The sequence below is a fragment of the Nerophis lumbriciformis genome, linkage group LG02 (assembly GCF_033978685.3).
Source record: "Nerophis lumbriciformis linkage group LG02, RoL_Nlum_v2.1, whole genome shotgun sequence".
Classification (NCBI taxonomy): Eukaryota; Metazoa; Chordata; class Actinopteri; order Syngnathiformes; family Syngnathidae; genus Nerophis; species Nerophis lumbriciformis.
In genome coordinates, this window is record NC_084549.2 from 55,312,461 (window position 1) to 55,331,833 (window position 19,373).

Here is a 19,373-nt window from a genome sequence, read left to right on the forward strand (position 1 = left end):
AGGGAATAAGCGGTAGAAATGGATGGATGGATGGATGGACATATTTAGCCCATGCTGCATACTCCGGTACAGTAGGTGGCGGTATGCACCTTCTAAGTTACGACTGCAACCCGCCAGAAAACCAAAGGAAGAAGAAGAAGTCTAACAACAGAAGAAGAAAAGCAACCAAGGACAGTTCAGGATAAAATTGACCAAAGTACAGAAACGTATTTACAATTTGATATCTCGACAGTTTAAGTAAAAATAAGGAGAAGTCTCACGTCCGTTCAGAAGTGGTGGCAATTGGGAATGTAATGGCGGCACAGGGTCGAACTTCTTTCCATCTTTATGTCCAAAGGTTGCTCAGCAAGGAGAATGGAAAGCCTGTCCTCAAACCCAACAAACCTCTCATCCTCGGCGACGCTGTGGCCATCCGCAAACCCAAGAAAGGAGGTAAACTAACACAATAAGCTCGCTGAGGCGTCACTAAAGTCTTTTGTGCTTCCGAAACATGGCAGACATCTTCTAATGTACACACACGTGTTACCCTCATAGCATCGCTTCAAAAACTCAATGTGTTGCAATTAGCAGAATACTGAAGACATGAAAATGAACGATTATATTTAATGCATACTATGTAATTAGGGCATCTTTTTTCATAAGCAGATGTGTTGCGTTATATATGTCCCAACACCCAACTTACGATACATAAATGACGTCGCATACAGAATACTGGGTTATATTGCTTGACTAAGTCAACATGTTGTGACTAGCTAGTTGTTTCGCAAGTATGTACAAACCCCGTTTCCATATGAGTTGGGAAATTGTGTTGTATGTAAATATAAACGGAATACAATGATTTGCAAATTTTCAACCCATATTCAGTTGAATATGCTACAAAGACAACATATTTGATGTTCAAACTGATAAACTTTTTTTTTTTGCAAATAATCATTAACTTTAGAATTTGATGCCAGCAACACGTGACAAAGAAGTTGGGAAAGGTGGCAATAAATACTGATAAAGTTGAGGAATGCTCATCAAACACTTATTTGGAACATGCCACAGGTGAACAGGCAAATTGGGAACAGGTGGGTGCCATGACTGGGTATAAAAGTAGATTCCATGAAATGCTCAGTCATTCACAAACAAGGATGGGGCGAGGGTCACCACTTTGTCAACAAATGCGTGAGCAAATTGTTGAACAGTTTAAGAAAAACCTTTCTCAACCAGCTATTGCAAGGAATTTAGGGATTTCACCATCTACGGTCCATAATATCATCAAAGGGTTTAGAGAATCTGGAGAAATCACTGCACATAAGCAGCTAAGCCTGTGACCTTCGATCTCTCAGGCTGCACTGCATCAACAAGCAACATCAGTGTGTAAAGGATATCACCACATGGGCTCAGGAACACTTCAGAAAACCACTGTCAGTAACTACAGTTGGTCTCTACATCTGTAAGTGCAAGTTAAAACTCTTCTATGCAAGGCGAAAACCGTTTATTAACAACACCCAGAAACGCCGTCGGCTTCGCTGGGCCTGAGCTCATCTAAGATGGACTGATAGAAAGTGGAAGTGTTCTGTGGTCTGACGAGTCCACATTTCAAATTGTTTTTGGAAACTGTGGACGTCAAAGAGGAAAAGAACCATCAGGATTGTTATAGGCCCACATTTGAAAGGCCAGCATCTGTTATGGTATGGGGGTGTATTCGTGCCAAAGACATGGGTAACTTACACATCTGTGAAGGCACCATTAATGCTGAAAGGTACATACAGGTTTTGGAGCAACATATGTTGCCATCCAAGTAACGTTACCATGGACGCCCCTGTTTATTTCAGCAAGATAATGCCAACCCACGTGTTACATCAACGTGGCTTCATAGTAAAAGAGTGCGGGTACTAGACTGGCCTGCCTGTAGTCCAGACCTGTCTCCCATTGAAAATGTGTGGCGCATTATGAAGCCTAAAATACCACAACGGAGACAACTTAAGTTGTTGAACAACTTAAGCTGTACATCAAGCAAGAATGGGAAAGAATTCCACCTGAGAAGCTTAAAAAATGTGTCTCCTCAGTTCCCAAACATTTACTGAGTGTTGTTGAAAGGAAAGGCCATGTAACACAGTGGTGAACATGCCCTTTCCCAACTACTTTGGCACGTGTTGCAGCCATGAAATTCTAAGTTAATTATTATTTGCAAACAAAAAATAAAGTTTATGAGTTTGAACATCAAATATCTTGTCTTTGTAGTCAATTGAATATGGGTTGAAAAGGATTTGCAAATAATTGTATTCCGTTTATATTTACATCTAACACAATTTCCCAACTCCTATGGAAACGGGGTTTGTATTTATTGGAGTAAAAAAAATAAGAGTCAACCAATATGCTGAAGGCTACACTGAGCGTGAGACGTGTATTTTCCTCCAGAGGCCACCTGTATCACAGAGTTATCTGTCATGATGGCGTGTTGGAAGAAGAACACCTTTGTGGACCAGCTGTGCTCCAATGAGATGTCTGACTTCTACACATGTGTGAAGAGGAATCAGGTATGTTTTCATGCACAACATGGCTGGCCGCATCAGGTTTGTGACGGTCAGTACCGCACCTCGCTTCTAAGGTACACCGTTCCATTCATTTTTGACACGGTATAGGAACAAATCGCAAAACAAAAAAACTGCCCAGCTGTTGTGTAAACAGCTGTAGTGATTTTCTAAATGTAACAAACTGCCAGCAGGCAAATCTTTAATATTTTTTTTAGGAAGTTACATCCATCAATTTTCTGCCGCTTTTCGAAGTTCCTGAAATTCCTCAAGCTCCTTAAGACGATTTCTGTCCATCACTGTGTTGGAAGTCAACAAAGTTGTTTGATCAAACATTAAAACACACTCTCAATTAGCTGACTAAACTTATAGTTCTGAATACCAAATATTCAGAACTAGAGATGTCCGATAATGGCTTTTTTGCCAATATCCGATATTCCGATATTGTCCAAGTCTTAATCATCGATTCCGATATCAACCGATACCGATATATACAGTCATGGAATTAACACATTATTATGCCTAATTTTGTTGTGATGCCCCGCTGGATGCATTAAACAATGTAACAAGTTTTTCTAAAATAAATCAACTCAGGTTATGGAAAAAAATGCCAGCATGGCACTGCCATATTTATTATTGAAGTCACAAAGTGCTTTTTTTTTTTTAACATGCCTGAAAACAGCAGCTTGGAATTTGGGACATGCTCTCCCTGAGAGGGCATGAGGAGGTTAAGTGGGGCGGGGTTGAGGTGGGGGGCGGTAGAGGGTAGCAAGGGGTGTATATTGTAGCGTCCCGGAAGAGTTACTGCTGCAAGGGGTTCTGGGTATTTGTTCTGTTGTGTTTCGGTGCGGATGTTCTCCCGAAATGTGTTTGTCATTCTTGTTTGGTGTGGGTTCCAGTGTGGCACATATTTGTAACAGTGTTAAAGTTGTTTATACGGCCACCCTCAGTGTGACCTGTATGGCTGTTGACCAAGTATGAATCGCATTCACTTGTGTGTGTGAAAAGCCGTAGATATTATGTGACTAGGCCGGCACGCAAAGGCAGTGCCTTTAAGGTTTATTGGCGCTCTGACTTCTCCCTACGTCCCGACCGTGTACACAGCGGCGTTTAAAAAAGTCATACATTTTACTTTTTGAAACCGATACCGATAATTTCCGATATTACATTTTAAAGCATTTATCGGCCGATAATATCGGCAGTCCGATGTTATCGGACATCTATTCAGAACCTTTTAATTTTTTGCTAAAATTAAAAAAGGTCCTTTTATTTCTCATTAATGTACACTCAGCATCCCATCTTGACAGAAAATAACAGAAATGTAGACATTTTTGCAATTTTATTTAAAGAATAAAAAAATCAGAAATCACATGTACCGTATTTTCCGCACTATAAGGCGCACCTAAAAACCACAATTTTTCTCAAAAGCTGACAGTGCGCCTAATAACCCGGTGCGCTTTATTACGATTCATTTTCATAAAGTTTCGGTCTCGCAACTTTGGTAAACAGCCGCCATCTTTTTTCCCGGTAGAACAGGAAGCGCTTCTTCTTCTACGCAAGCAACCGCCAAGGAAAGCACCCGCCCCCATAGAACAGGAAGCGCTTCACCCGCCCCCATAGAACAGGAAGCGCTTCACCCGCCCCCGGAAGAAGAAGAAAAAACGCGCGGATATCACCGTACGTTTCATTTCCTGTTTACATCTGTAAAGACCACAAAATGGCTCCTACTAAACGATCCGGTTCATAAAAAGACGCAATCTCTCCATCCGCACACGGATTACTACCGTATTTCACAGCAACTGAACCGCACTGTGGAACGGGAGCACGTACGGTGAATATTCGCTCCACAGGGAATGAGAAGTCATCCTTCACTGTGGTTCTAGCTTGCCATGCTAACTTCCACTCATGGTGATATTCAAAAGGAAGACCTTGCCAAAAGAGACCTTTCCAGCCGGCGTCATCATAAAAGCTAACTCGAAGGGATGGATGGATGAAGAAAAGATGAGCGAGTGGTTAAGGGAAGTTTACGCGAAGAGGCCGGGTGGCTTTTTTCACACAGCTCCGAAGGCGAACACACCTTCACTAAGACGGGCAGACAGCCTCGGACGACATACGCCAACATTTGCCAGTGGATCGTAAATGCTTGGGCAGATATTTCGGTCACAACTGTGGTCCGAGCTTTCCGGAAGGCAGGATTCACAGAACAACAGCGACACTGACTCCCGATGACTTCTACGAGACGGAACCGGCCATTTTGGATCCCACGCTTGCGCAACTTTTCAATTCGGACACCGAAGACGAAGAATTCGAAGGATTTACGAATGAAGAATAACTTCAGAAGGTGAGCGCTATGTTTATTTTGTGTGTTGTGACATTAACGTTCGAGCAACATTATGTTACTATTGCTCTACACCATTTTGAATTTTACTATGTTTGTGATTGCACATTTGCGTACATTTTGGGACAGAGTTGTTAGAACGCTGGTTTTCAATATATTATTAAAGTTTGACTGAACTATCTGACTGTTTTTTTGACATTCACTTTAGCGCAGCGTTTTTTTGACATTCACTTTAGCGCAGCGTAGGCGCGGCTTTTAGTCCGGGGCGGCTTATTGGTGGACAAAATTATGAAATATGTAATTCATAGAAGGTGCGGCTAATAATCCGGTGCGCCTTATAGTGCGGAAAATACGGTACATAAGTATTCAGACAATTTGCTCAATATTTGTTGATGCTCCTTTGGCAGCCATTACAGCCTCAAGTCTTTTTGAATACCATGCCACACGCTTGGCACACCTATTTTTTCGGTAGTTTCGCCCATTCCTCTTTGCAGCATCTCTCAAGTTCCATCAGGTTGGATGAGAAGCGTTGGTTTTCATCTAAGATGTCTCTGTATACACCTATATAAGAATCACATTCAAAAGTGATTCTTTTAAATGTCTTTTTTTCTCTCTTAACATTACCATATCAGTTTTAAAGTATCAATCAATGTTTATTTATATAGCCCTAAATCACAAGTGTCTCAAAGGGCTGCACAAGCCACAACGACATCCTCGGTTCAGATCCCACATCAGGGCAAGGAAAAACTCAACCCAGTGGGATGACAATGAGAAACCTTGGAGAGGACCGCAGATGTGGGTGACTCCCCACCCTTCTAGGGCGACTGGTGCAATGGACGTCGAGTGGATCTAGCATAATATTGTGAAAGTCCAGTCCACAGTGGATCTAACATAATATTGTGAGAGTCCAGTCCATAGTGAATCTAACGTAATATTGTGAGAGTCCAGTCCATAGTGGGGCCAGCAGGAGACCATCCCAAGCAGAGACGGGTCAGCAGCGCAGAGATGTCCCCAACCGATGCACAGGAGAGCGGTCCACCCCGGGTCCCGACTCTGGACAGCCAGCACCGAACCTGTGCCCCCCCCCCTCCACGAGAGAGAGGACAGATCAACTGGTCTAAAAAGGGGGTCTATTTAAAGGCTAGAGTATACAAATGAGTTTTAAGATGAGACTTAAATGCTTCTCCTGAGGTAGCATCTCTAACTGTTACCGGGAGGGCATTCCAGTAATCATGGACCAAGAAGACAAAAACATGCATTCATATTTCCCTCCATCGTGACTACCGTATTTTCCGCACCATTAGCCGCACCTAAAAACCACAAATTTACTCAAAAGCTGACAGTGCGGCTTTTAACCCGGTGCGCTTTATATATGGATAAATATTAAGATTCATTTTCATAAAGTTTCGGTCTCGCAACTTCGGTAAACAGCCGCCATCTTTTTTCCCGGTAGAACAGGAAGCGCTTCTTCTTCTACGCAAGCAACCGCCAAGGTAAGCACCCGCCCCCATAGAACAGGAAGCGCTTCTTCTTCTACTGTAAGCAACCACCCGCCCCCGAAAGAAGAAGAAGCGCGCGGTGCATGCTGGGATATGTGACGTTTCATTTCCATTTGTGTGTTTATGTAAAGACCCCAAAATGGCTCCTATTAAGTGTGTTGTCTATCTAATTATAAAGAATGCAGACGAGGCGTGTTAACTGAGTTCTCAACGTTTACTCACAGCGTGCTCATAACCACATTCTAACTGCCAGCATACAACGCTTCTCAGGGCTACCGCGCATGCTCGTCACTATCGTTGCATGCTGGGTAGTGTAGTTGTTATATTTGCTAGCTCATAACATCACATTAAGAGACACGCTTACGCGCTTAATTCAATACTCGCCGTCATTCCGGGTGGATTGACAAAAGACCTCCAGCCGCTACATATTGGTGTCAACAGGGCATTCGAAGCTAGACTGCTAACTGCGTGGGAACAGTGGATGACAGAAGGCGAACACACCTTCACTAAGACAGGGAGACAGCGCCAGACGACGCCAACATCTGCCAGTGGATCGTAAATGCCTGGGCTGATATTTCGGTCACAACTGTGGTCCGAGCTTTCCGGAAGGCAGGATTCACAGAACTGCTGGACAACAGTGACACTGACTCCGATGACTTCGACGAGACGGAACCGGCCATTTTGGATCCCACATTTGCCCAACTTTTCAATTCGGACACCGAAGACGAAGAATTCGAAGGATTTACGAATGAAGAATAACTTCAGAAAGTGAGCGCTATGTTTATTTTGTGTGTTGTGACATTAACGTTCGAGCAACATTATGTTGCTATTGCTCTGCACTATTTTGAATTTTACTATGTTTGTGATTGCACATTTGCGTACATTTTGGGACAGAGTTGTTAGAACGCTGGTTTTTAATATATTATTAAAGTTTGACTGACCTATCTGACTGTTTTTTTGACATTCCCTTTAGCGCAGCGTAGGCGCGGCTTATAGTCCGGGGCGGCTTATAGGTGGACAAAGTTTTGAAATATGCCATTCATTGAAGGTGCGGCTAATAACCCGGGGCGGCTTATAGTGCGGAAAATACGGTAGTCTCCCAGTTTCCGCCGCTGAAAACCATCCCCGCAGCATGATGCTGCCACCGCCATGCTTCACTGTAGGGATGGTATTGGCCTGGTGATGAGCGGTGCCTGGTTTCTACATGCCAAAGAGTTCAATCTTTGTCCCATCAGACCAGAGGATTTAGTTTCTCATGGTCTGAGAGTCTTTCAGGTGCATTTTGGCAAACTTTTTACTAAGAAATGGCTCCCGTCTGGTCACTATACCATAAAGGCCAGACTGGTGGATTGCTGCAGAGATGGTTGTCCTTCTGGAAGGTTCTCCTCTCTCCACAGAGGAATGCTGTAGCTCTGACAGAGTGACCATCGGGTTCCTGGTCACTTCCCTGACTACCGTATTTCCTTGAATTAGCGCCCGGGCGGTAATTAATTTTAAACCTCTTCTCACTCCGACGCTTACCAAAGACATGCGGTAAATTTAGGCATGCGCTAATTAATTTAAAACCTCTTCTCACTACGGCGCTTACCAAAGGCGAGGTAAATTTAGGCATGCGCTTATAAATTTGAGTGTGATGTAAGGATACCATCATGACATTGCTTAATCCCGCAATAAAATTTAAAGCACAATGAATCATCCCGGGAGTTCTTTTTGTTTGGGTCTGAAAAGGCAATTAAAATAACATTATTACCGCCTGTTAGCAGGTTTCTTAGCTCATGATTTGTTTCTGAAATGTTACTCGTACAACTGCATCAAAATGACTCATATTTGACACACGCAGCTATATTAATAAAACATTTTTTCAAAATAAAGCGCTTTGAAAGACGCAACTCCAACAACAAAAAGTCAGCTCTCCACCACTACAAACTAACACAATATAAATAATAAGAATTGCAATTATATAATTACACAATATTGATATTGTTTATTGAAAGCGTATTTTACAATTTTTTTCCCATAAATTAAGCATTTCAAGCATGTAAATAACAATACTACAGTAGTATTGGCCACGAGATGAGACTGACAAATGTGTTTAGAAGGTAATAAACTGTTTTTTTTTATCCTCCAGACATGAAAATATTCGATTTATGATTAATGATTCAGACGTTTATCACTGTCTGAAAGAAGTTAACAGGGATTACTGTCATAGTGAGCGTGTGGCACACTCTCTAAAGGCAATTATAACGTGACACTCTTTATTTTTACAAGGGGTCATTCAACAATTACGTACGCATTTTTCTGTATGTAAAAACGCATGAAAAACAAATTGAAAATAAAACATGCTACTTTAATTCTTAACTACGATTGTAACAACAAACATTATCAATCAATGTAAACAACATCCGTGAGGCCAGAGAGAAAATATCATTTGAACTTGAACAAACTGAAAATGTTCCTGTCGGTATTACTGACAGATGCTTCCCCCACTGCACCTTGATGGACATCTACTACGGTACTTGTACTACATCCTGTGGAGATCCATCAGTTGTTAAAGGGGAACATTATCACAATTTCAGAAGGGTTAAAACCATTAAAAATCAGTTCCCAGTGGCTTATTTTATTTTTCAAAGTTTTTTTCAAAATTTTACCCATCACGCAATATCCCTAAAAAAAGCTTCAAAGTGCCTGATTTTAACCATCGTTATATACACCCGTCCATTTTCCTGTGACGTCACATAGTGATGCCAACACAAACAAACATGGCGCATAGAACAGCAAGCTATAGCGACATTAGCTCGGATTCAGACTCGGATTTCAGCGGTTTAAGCGATTCAACAGATTACGCATGTATTGAAACGGATGTAGTGTGGAGGCAGGTAGCGAAAACGAAATTGAAGAAGAAACTGAAGCTATTGAGCCATATCGGTTTGAACCGTATGCAAGCGAAACCGACGAAAACGACACGACAGCCAGCGACACGGGAGAAAGCGAGGACGAATTCGGCGATCGCCTTCTAACCAACGATTGGTATGCGTTTGTTTGGCATTAAAGGAAACTAACAACTATGAACTAGTTTTACAGCATATGAAATACATTTGGCAACAACATGCACTTTGAGAGTGCAGACAGCCCAATTTTCATCAATTAATATATTCTGTAGACATACCCTCATTCGCTCTCTTTTCCTGAAAGCTGATCTGTCCAGTTTTGGAGTTGATGTCAGCAGGCCAGGGAAGCTAGGGTCGATATTCTTCTCTTGATCATCTTCGGTGGCATAAGGGACGGTGTGAGCCAAGACATCCAGGGGGTTTAGCTCGCTCGTCTGCGGGAACAAACTGCCGCCACTGCTTACAGTGCTACCGAGGTCTTTTGTCCCTGAATTGCTCACACACTCCGGCAGATTCAATGGGGGTCTGGCGGCAGATTTCTTTGACTTTATCGTTGGAAATGCATCTGCTTTGAGTGTCGCAGGATATCCACACATTCTTGCCATCTCTGTCGTAGCATAGCTTTCGTCGGTAAAGTGTGTGGAACAAACGTCCAATTTCTTGCCACTTTCGCATCTTTGGGTCACTGGTGCAACTTGAATCCGTCCCTGTTCGTGTTGTTACACCCTCCGACAACACACTGACGAGGCATGATGTCTCCAAGGTACGGAAACAGTCAAAAAAACGGAAAATAACAGAACTGATTTGACTCGGTGTTTGAGAAAATGGCGGATTGCTTCCCGATGTGACGTCACGTTGTGACGTCATCGCTCCGAGAGCGAATATTAGAAAGGCGTTTAATTCGCCAAAATTCACCCATTTAGAGTTCGGAAATCGGTTAAAAAATATATGGTCTTTTTTCTGCAACATCAAGATATATATTGACGTTTACATAGGTCTGGTGATAATGTTCCCCTTTAAGACCTCTTCATCTTCAGCGTCGTCCATTTCTCCGTCACCTTGTCCACCGTCGTTTGAAATAACTTTGTCTGTGTCCGCTTCCTCATCACTTTTTACGGCTATGTCTTGGTCGTCATCTGTGTCATCTTGTCTCAGGGGCTGATTGAGGAGGCCGTGTATATCACCCTGATTCTCTACCAGTGCCTTGCTCTTCTCTGACAACTCTTCGCAAGCGTCATGTGCAATGCCCCCTGCTTTCAGCACTCCTATTTCACCATCCTGTGATCCATCTGGGCTTGTTATCCCGCAAACCCGGAAAGATTTCTGGATCATTTCTTCACCAAGGCCTTGCCAAGCAGCTTTCACCCACTTAACCATCAGGACTTTTGTTGGTGGTTTCATGTTACCCCCCTTAGTGTATTCTTTTGGTCCGTCACTCATCCATTCCTCATACATAGCTCTGTACTTTGTCTTGAAAGGCTTGTTCCACGAAACATCGGGTGCCTGGATGAGTCCTGCAGATGAAAACTAATGAAAATTTGTCACCATGGTATCAAACAACAAATCAATTATATTTAAATATTTTGGTTCATTAAATTGTATATATCATACAGTGAAATGTGAGTGTTTGAATTACTCTTAGTCTCTCGCGGCGCTGCTTCACAATCCATTCTAGCAGAATATGCTCCATTGTCTCGCTTACCACTTGTCGGCCTGCGCCTTTCAACCTTTTCCTCTCACTTCCCGATTCGTATTCCGCCATCAGCTTCCCTTCCATACTACACCAATCTCTTATTCTGCGAGCATCTACTCCAAACTTTCGAGCAGTTCCCTCCTTAGTGTTCTTTTTAGCATATTCAATAGCTTGGACCTTAAAGGGGAACATTATCACCAGACCTATGTAAGCGTCAATATATACCTTGATGTTGCAGAAAAAAGAACATATATTTTTTTAACCGATTTCCGAACTCTAAATGGGTGTATTTTGGCGAATTAAACTTCTTTCTATTATTCGCTCTCGGAGCGAGTGACGTCACATCGGGGAGCAATCCGCAGTTTTCTCAAACACATTACAAACACCGAATCAAATCAGCTCTGTTATTTTCCGTTTTTTCGACTGTTTTCCGTACCTTGGAGACATCATGCCTCGTCTGTGTGTTGTCGGAGGGTGTAACAACACGAACAGGGACGGATTCAAGTTGCACCAGTGGCCCAAAGATGCGAAAGTGGCAAGAAATTAGACGAATGTTGTTCAAAATACGAGGTTGTGGGGAAAGCCGACGAAAATGGTCAGTCGTTTGTTCCGCACACTTTACAGAACGAAAGCTATGCTACGACAGAGATGGCAAGCATGTGTGGATATCCTGCGACACTCAAAGCAGATGCATTTCCAACGATAAAGTCAAAGAAATCTGCCGCCAGACCCCCATTGAATCTGCCGGAGTGTGTGAGCTATTCAGGGACAAAGGACCTCGGTAGCACGGCAAGCAATGGCGGCAGTTTGTTCCCGCAGACGAGCGAGCTAAACCCCCTGGATGTCTTGGCTCACACCGCTTCTACCGTCCCTTATGCCACCGAAGATGATCAAGAGAAGAATATCGACCCTAGGTTCCCTGGCCTGCTGACATCAACTCCAAAACTGGACAGATCAGCTTTCAGGAGAAGAGAGCGGATGAGGGTATGTCTACAGAATATATTAATTGATGAAAACTTTATTCATTACTCGCGGTTTTACGTAAGTTATTATACATAAACTGCGTTTACCAATAATTTAGCTTAAAAACATTACAACACTTAAAAACAAACACATACCAATCGTTGGTTAGAAGGCGATCGCCGAATTCGTCCTCGCTTTCTCCCGTGTCGCTGGCTGTCGTGTCGTTTTCGTCGGTTTCGCTTGCATACGGTTCAAACCGATATGGCTCAATAGCTTCAGTTTCTTCTTCAATTTCGCTTAAGCCGCTGAAATCCGAGCTAATGTCGCTATACCTTGCTGTCCATCCGCCATGTTTGTTTGTATTGGCATCACTATGTGACGTCACAGGAAAATGGACGGGTGTATATAACGATGGTTAAAATCAGGCACTTTGAAGCTATTTTTAGGGATATTGCGTGATGGGTAAAATTTTGAAAAAAAACTTCGAAAAATAAAATAAGCCACTGGGAACTGATTTTTAATGGTTTTAACCCTTCTGAAATTGTGATAATGTTCCCCTTTAAATCCTACTGAATAGCTCTTTATCTTCTTCCCTTTATGCGATTTTAAATGATTGAAATTAGCCTCCTCCATTTTGAAAATGATGCCTTGAAAGGTGAAGTGTCACTCGTGACGTGACGAGTTTGACCCGGCAGTAATTCTAGGCATATGCTAATTATTTTGCGAAACGAGTTTGACCCGGCGGTAATTCTAGGCATGTGCATACCATATACCCGGCGGCAATTCAGGGAAATACGGTAGACTAAGATGAATGCAGCAACGTACAGAGACATGCTGGGCGAAAACCAACGCTGATGGCGCTCGAGAGGTGCTGCAAAGAGGAATGGGAGAAACTACCCAAAGATAGGTGTGCCAAGCATGTGGCATGGTATTCAAAAAGACTTGAGGCTGTAATTGCTGCCAAAGTTGCATCAACAAAGTATTGAGCAAAGGGTCTGAATACTTAAGTACATGGGATTTTTGAGTTTTTTTTTTATTTTTAATACATTTGCAAAACTTTCTACATTTTTGTTTTTTTCTGTCAAGATGGGGGGAATAAAATTAACTTTTTTAATTTTAGCAAATGGAGATAGGCCCCAGCAGGGGCGCCGCTAGGGATTTTGGGCCCCATGAAAAGAATCTTTACAGGGCCCCCAACACAGCGGCAACATTTTTTGATGCTATTTTACATACAATTATGCATTTTAATGGTATTTTTGACTATCATTACCATATTTTGAAAGAAGAACAGCATCACAGTTGACATGTACAGTAGGGGAAGAACTGAGCACTCTGAATACAATGGAATTCATTTTGAGTCATTTATTTGCTGCACCACTGATTCTTCTAAATTCCATGAAAAAAATAGCAATTTTAATCAGTGGAGAGAAAAAAATCTCAGCAAAAACACAAATATAGCAGTAAAATGTAAAAATCCAGAGTTTTCTTAAGCTAACATGGTGAGAAAAGTGAGCTAGCTTATTACCACAGACAGGGACAAAGTTAATATGCATAACTTTCCACCACAACTAACAAACCCACCTTTTTTTTGGAAATATTGGGTGACATATTGTCGACGCTTCAACTCCTTCTCCTCTCTTATTTTCTTTTCCTTTCTTTTTGGCTGCCTGATTTTTGAGGCATACTGCTGTCTCCTCCGCTTTGCCCGCTGTGGCGCTGTCTGTGACAAATCGCAGGTGCTCTACCTGCAGCTGATCCAGTCGGACTGAACCATTTTACGTAAATAGAGGGGGGGAAGGGAGGGCCCTGCAGGGGTTGATGCTTCCAAAACAAATAAAGGTATTGTTACCAGGACATGGAAAATAAAACGTGTTAATAACTTAGTGTCATTATTTTTTCTGTATTATAATTTCATCATCATTAGGGGCCTCTTTGGGCCCCCCTCCATCATGGGCCCCTAGCATCCGTCTCCTTTACCCCCCCCTTTTCGGCGCCCCTGGGCCCCAGCACCCCCCCCGCCACCCCAAAAGGGACAAGCGGTAGAAAATGGATGGACGAATTTCAGCAAATGGCTGCAATGAAGCAGAGAAACTTTGAAAGTGTTAATAACTTAGTGTCATTATTTTTTCTGTATTATAATTTCATCATCATTAGGGGCCTCTTTGGGCCCCCCTCCATCATGGGCCCCTAGCATCCGTCTCCTTTACCCCCCCCTTTTCGGCGCCCCTGGGCCCCAGCACCCCCCGCCACCCCAAAAGGGACAAGCGGTAGAAAATGGATGGATGAATTTCAGCAAATGGCTGCAATGAAGCAGAGAAACTTTGAAAGAGATGTGAATACTTTCTGTAGCCACTGTAAATACTGTACATGTGTACAGTAGGGCTTAAAAGTACAATTTCTTGGTTAATGTGAATCTTGCTAAAGGTGCAAGTGCTGGCCACCTTGTCACTGCAAATATTAAAATACCACTATGTCGGAACATTTTTGAGCTATTAAGATTTTTAATGGGCCCCTCTAATGCTGACATCATTGGCATTTATTTCATAGTTCTGGATCTAAAAAGAATGTCTCCTGGTCAAATATTCCCCAGAATAGGCATGTTTATAAGTGGGATTCACCCACAGAAACACTGGAGGCAAGTTCATATTGTGCAGTATGTTTTGGGTTGCACCGAATCATCTTATTTTCACGCAAAATTTGAATGAATGACCAAAAAGGCCCTCGAGGGGAGAGAGACTCGGTCGAAATCGTAATGGAGCTTTTTCTCCTCCGTGGATGGATGGGGTGGTTTCACCGAGAATTTGCGGCTCCTATTTGGCTTGGAGCAGACACACGAGGGCTGCATAATTAATTGATTTTACAACGTAATCTGATCAACTATGAAGGTGTAAAAAAAAAAAAAAAAATCATTAAATTGATGTCACTTGTGTTTTGCGCCCAAGCCAGGCTCCTCCTCTCTGCTTACAAATATGTTATAGTTCCACACACACATCAGTGTTTCCCATTTATTCACTTATTTGTGGCCACAAATAAAGTCACGCTTCCAGGTTTCCCGTAGTTCCTAAATAAAGCAGTTCCTCAATAAACTGATTATGGAAGTGAGGAGGATGTATTATCAATCCACTTCACAACAGACAATGAAACGCAACAGAAGAATTTAGCGACTTTGACATTATATTTAGCGAAGAGAGGTGATGCATCAAAAGTGAGAGTGTGTTTGTGTCTTGTATTTATTCGGTAATTCTCCACAACGCGCATAAACCCGAGTGCAAAACCTGCTGAATGTTAGGTTTCTTTCAGCAACACTCTTTGTTACTACTCTACAGAATACTTGTACACGCTCCTAATGCCACTGGTACTTTTGTCTATACTGCTAAGACTTCTGGGTAATGTTTGCAAGTATCAACACACAGAAATCCTCCATCACTCCCATAAGTGCTAAAAACTGTAACAAGGTTATGCCAATTTCTACACTACTAAAAACATTCGTTGACAATCACTAATAAGTTTTTACATATAATTTGTCCAATACCTTTTGTTCTTTCGACACAGGAAGTAAACTTAACTTAAACATGTCAAAGTTATGTTTTGAATGAACTATCATTGAGAAGTGGTAATATTAAATATAAGCTTTGCTTCTTCCTACTCTTTTTCAGATATGTTGATGTAACCACACAACATTCCTTAAAGGGGTCCTATTAGGCAAAACTTTTCTTACCTGTTGGTACTTATTGTTGTATATTTAGGATCTCCATAAGTCCTGGAAATTAGAAATGAAACCATAGAGGCATGGCTGAGATATTTATAAAACAATCTTGCCTTTCTCATACTTCCTCCAAAATATATTTTTGGAATTGGACTAGGGACGTATTTGTCGCTAGTTACGGCAGTGGATATCTCCATAAATGCTAGAGGTTTACCCGGAGAGCTTTGCACGAGTTCACCATTGTAGTTCGACATAATAGCCAGTAAGTTCCTCATTTTTGTGGGGCAGACTGTCTCGTGCATGCACGTGCATCCTTCGTTGTTGTCATTCCTAATACAAAGTAGCTTATAGTTCTAACTTATATATGTCAGTAGACTCCATTAGGGATGATACTCTAAACCGGTTTTCCCGGTTGTTCGATAAGAAAAGAACCGAGTCCTCGGACTCTAATCACTTTTTGAGAAACGGTACCCGTTATCGAGACCACTATAGTAAAGAAAAAGAGTTGGTTCTTTATTCGAATCCCTGGGAACGAATCCCGTCCCGACCAGAAATGCCCTTTGAGACATCACAAGAAATGACGTCACGTAGCTCAGTCATTAGGCGCAGATAGGGAAAGCAGGAAAAACAATGGACCGGAAAAAGCGCTCCAAGGTGTAATAAAGTTCAAAACAAAAGGTATAATCCAATGAATAACTTTACTGAGAGATTTGAGCAGGGTACAAACACATGACGAACACTTTTACGACCAACCGGAAACATAGCAACCAGGCTAGCAACGCACATCCTTTACGGCAGCTGTCGCAACGTTCTTAAAGCAACCGCAGCACATACATATATACCGTATTTTCCGCACTATAAGGCGCACCTAAAAACCACAAATTTTCTCAAAAGCTAACAGTGCGCCTTATAACCCGGTGCGCTTTATTACGATTCATTTTCATAAAGTTTCGATCTCGCAACTTCGGTAAACAGCCGCCATCTTTTTTCCCGGTAGAACAGGAAGCGCTTCTTCTTCTACGCAAGCAACCGCCAAGGTAAGCACCCGCCCCCATAGAACAGGAAGCGCTTCTTCTTCTACTGTAAGCTACCGCCCGCCCCCGGAAGAAGAAGAAAAAACGCGCGGATATCACCGTACGTTTCATTTCCTGTTTACATCTGTAAAGACCACAAAATGGCTCCTACTAAGCGAAAAGGATCCGGTTCATAAAAAGACGCAATCTCTCCATCCGCACACGGATTACTACCGTATTTCACAGCAACTGATATTCCTGTGAACCGCACTGTGGAACGGGAGCACGTACGGTGAATATTCGCACCACAGGGAATGAGAAGTCATCCTTCACTGTGGTTCTAGCTTGCCATGCTAACTTCCACCCATGGTGATATTCAAAAGGAAGACCTTGCCAAAAGAGACCTTTCCAGCCGGCGTCATCATAAAAGCTAACTCGAAGGGATGGATGGATGAAGAAAAGATGAGCGAGTGGTTAAGGGAAGTTTACGCGAAGAGGCCGGGTGGCTTTTTTCACACAGCTCCGAAGGCGAACACACCTTCACTAAGACGGGCAGACAGCGTCGGACGACATACGCCAACATTTGCCAGTGGATCGTAAATGCCTGGGCAGATATTTCGGTCACAACTGTGGTCCGAGCTTTCCGGAAGGCAGGATTCACAGAACAACAGCGACACTGACTCCGATGACTTCGACGAGACGGAACCGGCCATTTTGGATACCACGCTTGCGCAACTTTTCAATTCGGACACCGAAGACGAAGAATTCGAAGGATTTACGAATGAAGAATAACTTCAGAAGGTGAGCGCTATGTTTATTTTGTGTGTTGTGACATTAACGTTCGAGCAACATTATGTTGCTATTGCTCTACACCATTTTGAATTTTACTATGTTTGTGATTGCACATTTGCGTACATTTTGGGACAGAGTTGTTAGAACGCTGGTTTTCAATATATTATTAAAGTTTGACTGAACTATCTGACTGTTTTTTTGACATTCCCTTTAGCGCAGCGTAGGCGCGGCTTATAATCCGGGGCGGCTTATTGGTGGACAAAGTTATGAAATATGTAATTCATTGAAGGTGCGGCTAATAATCCGGTGCGCCTTATAGTGCGGAAAATACGGTATACAACATATCTCCGTTTTTTAACTTTTGTTTTTCTTTCCTTGTAAACAAAACAAAATCACACTGTATATGTGTTGTCTGTCTAATTATAAATAATGCAGACGAGGCGTGATGGCTGAGTTCTTGACGTTTACTTTCACAGCGTGCTCATAACCTCATTCTTAGCTGGGTGACGCCATGCAACACTTTTCAGGGCTAGCGCATGCTCGTCACTCCCGTTGCATGCTGGGTAGTGTAGTTATATTCCCTAGACAAGCTCATAACATCACATCTTTCCCCATATAAAGAAATAATGTTGACTCAATAAAGTGTATTTCTTTTTTTAGCTTTAACTTTTCATTTTTTAGCATTGTAACCACATTTGCAAACAACTTTTCTCTTCATAGAATTTTCTTTCAATAAAGAAATAAAGTGCAAAAATGTCCAAGCATAATATGACCTCTTTAAATAAAACTTGATTAAAAGATTTTAGTGCGTGTTTAAGTACTTTTTGAGCTCATTCAACAATCAGCGTGATATGACCTTTTCATATTGTTCAATTTCTTGTAACAAATGTTTTCTCCCTCATAGGCTGCAAAGAAGAATGCACCAGAACAGACGAATGTTCCTGGAGGACGTCTGCAACCCAAGCATGTCAACACACTTTTAAAGAGATATCCAAATATACTTAATGAGATCTAGGAACCCAATTTTGTTTTGTTTCTTGAGTTACATCAAAAATAAGACACACTTTGTAAAATTGATACAACTGTCTTGCCGACTGGTCCCAGGATCCTCAAGATAAATTACAAGCTACTCTTGTCATCCTGGGCTGGTCCCTCAATTTCCCCCCCAGAATCATCGGTAGTTTATGAAGTGAAATCTTGCATGGAGTTCCAGAGCGAGGGCGAGTGACTTATCTAGTCTTTTTTCATTCTCTGAATCACCAATCTTCTTTTTGATGGTATTTTAGTCCAATCCAGTCCTGTGCAGCAGGTCCTTAATCTTGTCCCTCAGGTCCTTTGCTGCTCTTGGGTTTTGTCTATATTGTTGGGGAGGTTTGAATGAAGCGACTATGTGACGGATGAATTGAGTAAAGGGGCACGACTTATTTGAGTGCTTCAGACACATAGCTGGTTTGTGGGGGGAGAAACATCAAATACACATTTCCCTCATTCAAATGTTACTGTAATTTTTTACAACTCCCCCTCTTGAAATTAATCTAACATAAAATTAATTTCAATAACAAAAAACTATTCACGTTTTCCCCACTGTATTCGTATGTATGTATCTTTCCCAAGGCCAGAAGCTACTTTACTTGAATTGAGTACTGTACAGTGTTAAGATATATAAAAACTATTTTTTCTCTTCAACACATATTGGTTCCTTTTGTTTATGTTATTGTTTACATGTGTAAGAATTGGAGAGACTGAACTATTTCAGGAAGACCAAACAGCTCCCACAACTGCCCCACATTCTGATGACACATTGCCACTAAAAATTCAATTCAGTCATTTCAGAAGCTCAGATGAAAGCACTAAACAAACATCTTATGTGTTCTTATGGGGGAAAAATCTAATATCAAGTCTGTAAGGGTTTGATAGGTCATAAGTGAGTAGTTTTTTGCCATATTTCCATAAAATGGAAAT

At 42.0% G+C, this 19,373-nt stretch overlaps 1 protein-coding gene across 1 annotated transcript; it reads left to right on the plus strand.

The window, feature by feature from the left end:
• Positions 1-100: 100 nt before the first annotated feature.
• On the plus strand, positions 101-19,101 carry chchd1 (coiled-coil-helix-coiled-coil-helix domain containing 1). Its single transcript, XM_061965001.2, has 3 exons — positions 101-432; positions 2,407-2,525; positions 18,316-19,101. Exons 1-3 carry the CDS (start codon positions 294-296, stop codon positions 18,424-18,426), a joined length of 369 nt encoding a protein of 122 aa, XP_061820985.1. The 5' UTR covers positions 101-293; the 3' UTR covers positions 18,427-19,101.
• The last annotated feature ends 272 nt before the right edge of the window (positions 19,102-19,373 follow it).